The 8,729-nt window shown below is 33.4% G+C and overlaps 1 protein-coding gene across 1 annotated transcript; it reads left to right on the forward strand.

The window, feature by feature from the left end:
• Nucleotides 1–299: 299 nt before the first annotated feature.
• On the forward strand, nucleotides 300–7,930 carry LOC134251472 (uncharacterized; the record flags this gene model as incomplete). The annotated part of the gene is made up of 11 exons (XM_062733898.1): nucleotides 300–486; nucleotides 827–960; nucleotides 1,409–1,545; nucleotides 1,900–2,066; nucleotides 2,493–2,621; nucleotides 3,724–4,009; nucleotides 4,431–4,544; nucleotides 4,885–5,094; nucleotides 5,864–6,048; nucleotides 6,901–7,053; nucleotides 7,760–7,930. Coding segments are annotated over 11 exons (1,873 nt in total), but the record flags the coding sequence as incomplete, so codon positions are not given.
• Between the last annotated feature and the right edge of the window lie 799 nt (nucleotides 7,931–8,729).

Consider the following 8,729-nt stretch of genomic DNA (forward strand, 5'->3'; position numbering starts at 1 on the left):
ATTTTTTTATGGTCATTGTAATCCTCTAGTTTTTTTTGGGTTTTTTTGTTTTGTTTTTTGGTACTCACTTTACAAAATACAACCTTCCCTTAAATAAAATAAAATGGAAGTAACTTTTTAGCTGTAATGTGATATGATGACCATGCAAGTTTCTTCTGTATTTTTCACACTTGTGGTGATTAAACTTTTTAAACAGTGCTTGATTAATAAATAATTGTAAAATATATGTATGCCAAACATACATATTTTGTTGATAAAAGTAATGCAGGTTTTTTTTTTTCTTTTTTGGTTTTTAATAGCTAGATACAAGGCTTTATTTTTGAATGAAGCAGGTCGAATGCATGCCATATCAGGGGAAACAACTAGTGCTGCCAAATTTTATCGATTAGCTTCAGAGGTTTTTATACTTAAACCAAAAAATACAATGCATGTTCCTGAATTAGAGGGTCAGGCCCTGATGCTGCTGGCCAATCTGAATGACCAGGGGTGAGTGAATTCAGTGTAACTCAGATACTGTGAACTTTTAGGAACATCCAAATTCAATTTTTTTTAAACTGTATCTTGCTGTATCTAGCTGTAGGGATGGGCAATAATACCAATATTCAGTATATTGTGATACACTGAAAAAAATATATTGCAATACCCAATACGCAATATGCAATATGGGTATTATTTGATTGAATATAAAAATACCAATATAGGGCTACAATATTATGTTATACAATTTACATTTGTTTAAACAGTGATAACATCTAAAAGATTCTTTGGAAAGTCTTATTCATTGACAGAGAAAGCATGAAGTACATTTATTTACCCTTTTTTGTAGAAATATGAAGGGGAAAGCACAGTCAGCATGGAATTCATGGAAGACAGTGATTACATCTGATTCTTACATCTCCGATGGTGCGGCATTGACAGCAGTGGAACACTGGCTCTGTTTTCATGCTGGGTCATGGCAAGGCAAGTTTTGAAATTAGGATCTTAATTACTTTTCGCTTAATTAAACAGAAGACAAGAAATCATTTTGTTCTGGTAAAAGTTTGTCTGTATCGTGTTCATTTACATGTATCTTCCTATAATTGTTCAAGAATGGAGACCATTATGTGTCACTGTTAATTAACTGTTTTAATTTCAAAATCTTAAAAATCATGCAATTTAGTAAATTAATACACCTTCATACATATTTTATGCTTCTTTTTTTTTTTTTCGAATATTTTTTAATTCCTTTCTCAAAGTTTCGTTTCATTCAGTTAAAGCCATTTTATTCAGGTTACTTTGTAATGTTAATAGATGGCACTTCAAAAGGGGTTTAAGCATTACGTAGGAATATGTATTGGTGAATGATTTAACAATGTTTAGACTCTGCAAGTATGTCATAAGTAAGAAATTTTTCTCCCGGCCACTATAGGTGACTACTTGGATGAATCAGTCAGAAGACTTGTTCCTCTCTGTTCACAACATCCCCAGCTTCTGTACCATCTCTCCTTAGTTCACGCTCTCAGAGGAGATGTTCACAACTCACTGAAATGTTACTGTGAATTCAGAGATTAAGTTTATATCCAGATCATCTCTCCTTAGTCCACACTCTCAGAGGAGATGTTCACAACTCACTGAAATGTTACTGTGAATTCAGAGAGTAAGTTTTTATAAGGGGGATTCATTAAAGCTCATTATATTTTTAACCGTATGTCTGTTCAGTAAGGCCAAGGGATGTCAGTTGTAATATGAAGAATCTATAGTTTGTATCTTTTTGGTGAAAAGAATCTCATGCCAAACATAAAGGTTGCTTTTGACCAGTGCAAATATCTGGACTCTGAACCTATAGCAGGCTAGAGGGATAAAGATATGGGGGCAGGGGAGGAGAGTGTATGGCTGTGAAGTAAATATTTTATTTTTTTCAGTAAAGTGTCTGGTTCTAACATGCCTGGGGAGGGCATTGCTCATAAACAATCAGGTAATCCATGGCTTCCCCTGGTGGATGTAGCCAGAAATCAAGGGCAGATAACCTGTATACCTGTTCTCTGGAGAACTCAGCTCAGACCTTTGTGTGTTCAAACAAAACCTAGGTAACATTATCTCAGTTCATTATTATAAAAAATTATTATTTTTGTATATTTTAAAACCCCCCTGCAAACAAAATTTAGTGGGGTATATTGGAGTCTGCTTGTCCGTCTGTCTGTAGACATGATTTTGTCCAGACCTGTTCGTTTGCGAACCATATCCTCCCCAGGAAGATGAGAACCAAAAAGTTAAAACTCAACTGGAAATAGAAATAAAACATAAAATGCAATATTAGCATAAAAAATCAATTTTACTTACATAATATGACCCAGCCTGTACATGCATTATTTATGAATTCAAAGACAATTTCTTAATATTTGTTTGCTAAAATATTATAACTCTTATCTTAAGAGATTTTAAGACATTTGACATCAGAAATTTTTGTACAATGATATTCCGGTAATTTACTTAGATAAAATTTTCCATTTTAGAGTAACCCAAGAAGCAGATGTTGTCTCAGAACAGCTTAATTTAAGGATGACATCAGAAGGATTTCTGACAGGAGATATGCAGCTACTGGCGCCCCCTAGTGGTGGAATTTATCTAGATCCATATACAGGGTTAGAATACAATAATAGCAATCTGTGACATCTTGTATTTGTTAATTCAGTCAATTATTGATGGACAAAGTGTCTTAAATTTTACATTTTTTTCTTATTTTTGGAAACATTGCAATGCATAAAAACTGATAAAATGTAGACTATAAGATTCAATTACAGTGAAACCTGTCAAAGTGATCACTTGCAAGTGACTATCTGTAATTTACAACCACTAAATTTCCTCTTAAAAAATATATATTACATGTACCTGCATTCAGCAACTCCCTGTCTGAACGCAACAAGGTCTATTAATGAAAACCACTTCTTTCATAAATCGATAAATGCAGGTTAGAAATTTTTTAGATTTACTATGCCCCCCTTCGAAGAAGGGAGGGCATATTGCTTTGTGCTGTCTCTCTGTCGGTCTGTCAGTCCATTTAGTTTCCGTTCAATTTTTTCATAACCGTTGCACATACTGAAATGAAATTTTGTATACAGGTATATCAGATGAACATCTAGGTCAAGTTGTGTTTTGGGTATGATTGCACTATTTTTGACAGAGTTATGCCCCTTGGACTTCAAAAAATTCCAATTATTTGCAGTTTCCGTTCATTTTTCTTTGCAGAGGTTGCACATACTGAAATGAAATTTAGTATACAGATTAATCAGACAAATATCTAGGTCAAGTTCTGTTTTTGGTAGGATCACGCCATTTTTGACAGAGTTATGCCCCTTTGGACTTAAAAAAATTCCAATTATTTGCAGTTTCCATTCATTTTCTTCAGAGAGGTTGCAAATACTGAAATGAAATTTAGTGTACAGATTAATCAGATGAATATCAAGGCCAAGTTCTGTTTTGGGTATGATTGCACCATTTTTGACAGAGTTATGCCCCTTTGGACTTGGAAAAATTCTAATGGGGGGGGGGGGGAAATAAGTGTTTTACAAACATCTCTTGTTTTTTTTTTATTAACAGTTGCAGCTATTGCAGAAAAAGTACACAACCCATATCAATATTTTCTGCTACAGCTTAATTAATTCCTGCAATAACAGACAAAGAATTATTTTAATTGTTATACTAATTTGAATCCAAATTTTTTTTTAACTTCTCCCCCTTTTTCAGGAAGATTACATACAACAACAAAGGGACAGAACCATGGAGGGGGGTCATGAACTCGGGGGATTCCTCAGTTTCTGATCCCTGGAGGCTCACCTTACCCACGCCTCTCAAGGTCTATCATGATGAAGATGGAGTCAGTGTTCATTTATTGATGACGTCACAGACAAATTTTAATCTGTATAAATTCAATGACTTCATTGATAATGTCCTTCATCTGATTTGGCATGGACCTAATGATAGAAAGGTCAAGGTCGATCTTATGACCAAATTAGCAGATATAATCTATCAGGTAAACTATAGTTACACATAATAGGTAAATTTCCATTTTACCCCCCAATTTTGAATTTCTGTCAAAATGGGAAAAAATGGAGGAAAAAATAGAGACAATTTCTTTGGTATTGCAGTTAAACAGAATGGCAAAAAATTCAGAAATTGGCAGGTTAATACTATTGTGATAAAAAACATTTATTATATTACAGAGATATATTAATATTAAATAAAAGAAAGCATTAAAAGATAAAGATAGTTGAAAAGTGAATATATAATTATATTATTGCAGAAAAAGCAATTCATGATTATGGTTTTCATGAAAATAAAAGAGAAAATATTTATAGGACCCTGAAGTTAATATAAGGTACTTAAAAAACTACACAAATAATTTTCTGTATATGTCAAAATCATTGTAATAAATGAGGGGGTTTTTTTTACAGAAAGAAGAAGAGGAGCTGAAAAATGTAATCCATTTTAAAGACGAATCTCAGCGCCAGATTGCTCTGGATGTATTGCGGGAGTTATACAATAAAGGACACTGGGCTGACGCAATGGTACGCAACATTTTCAGTTTCAAATATTCATCCTCAATGTAATACTCCAGAGACCGAGTTCATAGAATGAAATCTTGTTGCTTAGTGTTAATGCTTCATTTTGCATTACCCTAGCCATAGTGGAAATTTGCTTTGCTTCAAAATATAGCCCATGCTAGAATACCTGTACCATTTCATTGTTAACATGTACAGGATGAGAAGGAAAGAAAAATATGTCCTTCAGAATTCATTGTATATATAAAGGACAATTATGCAGATATGATTTGAATATTTTGAGAAGTAAGAAAAACGAAAAAAAATTCCCTTCTATAAATACAATATATATATTTTTTTCTTTCAGAAAATTTCAAATCGTGTGCAATACAAACCTTATTACCTGTATTCAAAAAAACAATCAAAAAAAGATAAGGAAGCTGAGAGAAATAGGAAGACGGTCGTGGAAGGAAAAAAGCACGCATTTCACCTGGTGGCAGAACCTCTCATGTTTGGGAAGGCAGTAGCCATGATATTTGACCATTGTGAGCCATCTGTAATGTCAAATTTTCTTGTGGTGAGTTGGTTCTTCCTGAACCTGCAAAGTGGACTTGAAAAAAATTGCAATCCTGGATCTCTTAAATTATTTTACATCAATAAGAATTGAGGATGAATATATTTTACATGTATTGCATGAATGAAAAACATTTTAAAAGACTAGAAATAACCTGATACCAAGTACACGAAACGTATACCATACTGTCGATATACTGATCCTTTTAAAAGTGTAAAAGATACAACCTTAATATTAGCAAGTTTTGATTTTCATGAAATATTTTTGTTCTAGTAAAGCATGGACATAAGTTAGACATGGCTTAATGCAGATTATCGCAAACATGCATGTTTGCTTTAAGAAATATTGTGTATTGCCCCTGTGGTTTTGACACAAAATATTATTTTTGTCTGATGGTCACGAAATGTTTTATGATCAAAGTTAGAGGTTGAAGATCTTAGAGCAAGGCTCACCTATGATCTTTTTTGGCCCTGTGAATTATTTGACAGAGCTTCAGTAGCTTAAACAGCAGGAACATAAATTGTTACAGGAAATTGAAACACTAAAGTCTTTACATTTATGTTTTAAATAGGGTTACAGCCAGTTAATTGATTTGTGGACAGGGCCACTGTATGCATAAAATGAACTTCCTATTATCCAACGATCCATAGAAATTTCCTGTGTTTTTCACAAGCACTTATGTTTTTCATTTTTCATGAAGCATTTTCACATGCCCTTAACTGTATTAAAATTCACAAACTAATTTTGAAAATGAAATTCCTCGCTGTTTCAGATAGCAAACTGCTCTACAGAAGAGACATTTTTGAAAATGAAAATCCACTATATTGGGAAATGGTCCAAAGATTTCATACATTACAGTAACAGCCAAGAGAACCCGTACAATATACGACCATGTCAGTTTTATCAGGGATACAGAATCAACAACGCAGAAGTCATTCACTTTCGTCGTTCACACAGGTAAGGGAACATATTTTTACTTTAGAAAAATCTCTTTAACAAACAAATTCAGTAAATTGTGGCCCCCTCCTTCTGGTGTCTTGGTGGATGGGATATGAATATTTATGGCATATTGTGTCAAATATGAACACCCTCTCCTCTCATATGTCTTTCGAAAGTAATCACCAAGTTTTGAAAATTTGGTCAAACATGAAAGTCAAGGGGTCAGAAATCATAGCATGCTCGGAAATATCTTGTCACAGATAACGCACATGTCAAATATGAAAACCCTATCGCTTCTCAATCAAAAATTTATAAGGAAAAATAACATTTTTGGAAGTAGGTCATACTTTCAGGTCAAGGTCACAGTCAACATCACCGTGTATTTAGAAAGGTCTTGTCACAGATAATGTACATATTTAATATGAAAGCCCTATCATTTCTCTTTCAAAAGTTATGACCAATTCAAAGTAATGTTTAACTTTTTGAAAAGTAGGTTAGACTTCAAAGTCAAGGTCACAGTATATTTTGAAAGGTATTATCACAGGTAATGTAGATGTGAAACATGAAAGCCCTATCTCTTCATGACCAAGGTTTTTGTGACAGACTGACAGATGAATGAAATTGTGTCCCCTTGTTTTTGCAAAAGCGGGAACATTTTTTTATCACCCCTTCCTTCTGACTTATTACAGGAATTGTAGTTTAATACATTTAATATGGTAAAACAGATTTTTTTAAGGAGGTTGTTTTCAAAAAATAGTTTAAGCTAAACCGGTACTGTGCAGTCTTGACTTAAAAACTGCTCTTTTGTTATTAAAATGTGCCATTTCAATATTTCTTAATTTCACAGGTGATTGTACATTACAATTTCAGGTTAATTGAAATTTATGATCAAGAGGGCTCCATGATTGGAACTGTAAAAGAAAATGATACTGCTGGACTTTTGCTTCAAAGAAGTATTTACAAGAAGCAGATTTACCCCCTGATAGTCAAAGACCAACTTATAGCTATCAACCATCATAGAAGGTAAAAATCAGAATTCTTTATTTACTCCTGTCCAATAACAGTCATCATTTTCTTCATCATTCTCTATGGCCTCCTTGGGAACAAAGTATTCATATTTCATTATGTCCCGGAAAACAACATACATTGTACTCTGTTTTTTTGTTTGAAGGAACATGTAATAGTTCAATAAGTTGATCTATATATGACAGTTTTACTTATACCAAGAACATAAAATTAAAGGAAAGGACAGAATGGTTGTCAATAAGAATATAAGTATACTTGATTTCAACTTATGTTACTGGGCATTTCACTGTTGATGATTATTTTATGCTTAAAGCTGGACACAATGAATGTGTTAGTCTGTTGTCTCGAGCTTTACAAATACTGTAAAATCACATATTTTCAAGGGGTAAAATTTTCATGGTTCTAGGAAAATATATCAATTGGTTCATTTGGGATTTGATTTCATGGTTGAAGACTTGATCAGTCGTTATATCTGTGTGGAAAGTTGCATATTTTGGTGGACATAAATTTGTGGGTCTCTTCATACCTTGAAAACCACGAAAATTACCCCCCCCCCCCAAAAAAAAAATTGTGATTTCACTGTATCAGTTTCTAACCCATTCACCCCTTATGGTTTGTTTTTAAAATCAATCCCTTTTTGAGAGGAAGAGCAAATTCAGTCCGATGCTTTGTATGGATCACAAGTTTGTTTTTGTCTTTACAGACTGTGGTGCTACAGATATGGAGAAGAATTCTACAGTCCAGATATAAAGAGGGCCTCCTCAGTAGCAGCCTTTGGGGACATTCTGATTGTTTTAATGGACAAGAAGACACAGTTTGTGGCAGCTCATCAGCTCCGAATTCTCAACATTAATATCTCAAAATCCTGTCAAAGGTAAACATTAAAATGCATTTGATATACACATCTAACATGATGATCCCTTTTCAAACTTTAGCATTGCAGTTTAGTAAAAGGTTAAACTCTGTAGATTTACAAGGCACAGAAATTGCTCATTATACACTACTGTATACAAGGTTATATTTGCCCCGTGTTATTTTCGCCCTTTCACACTTGCAGACAATTTTTTGCTGTTTTAAATTCACTCAGTCATAGTTTTATTAAAGAAATCATACGATATGATTTGAATTCGCCCTGTTTTAAATTCACCCAAACGAGGATAGGGCATAAGGGGCGAAAATAAAATGGGGGGGGGGGGGGGAATTCCCAGTATACATTTTATAGCTGATTTGTATATATATATATATAATCCAAATGTTTGATAAAAAATCCACACAAGTATTTAAATAGTAAAAAATAACAGAACGCCGATTAAAACTCTACCGGTTTCAATTGTATCATCAGGAGTTTGACATATTGCTATATATACAAACATTTCAAAGTATATTGTGACGTCATGTAACGTCAAAAGTGTTTTTAGTACAGTTCATTGTGACGTCATTATGTTACGTTATTACGTTAACAGTTAGACAAATAATGCGGGAAAATTGTAAATTGTCTATTATGACAGGGCGTTTAGCTTTGGTTTAAACAATGAAATAAAATGTTTTTCCTTGGTTTCACGTTCCTTTTCGGAAGTCTTGTTATAGAACTTGTATATAGGAAACACTGTAAAATTAGGAAAAATGTTTTCACACATGTTCTAATATGTCCGCTCACGGCAGTACACTGGTAT

Source organism: Saccostrea cucullata, unplaced genomic scaffold (assembly GCF_032062105.1).
Source record: "Saccostrea cucullata isolate Sc308-1 unplaced genomic scaffold, CSIRO_AGI_Scuc_v1 ctg19485, whole genome shotgun sequence".
Taxonomy (NCBI): Eukaryota; Metazoa; Mollusca; class Bivalvia; order Ostreida; family Ostreidae; genus Saccostrea; species Saccostrea cuccullata.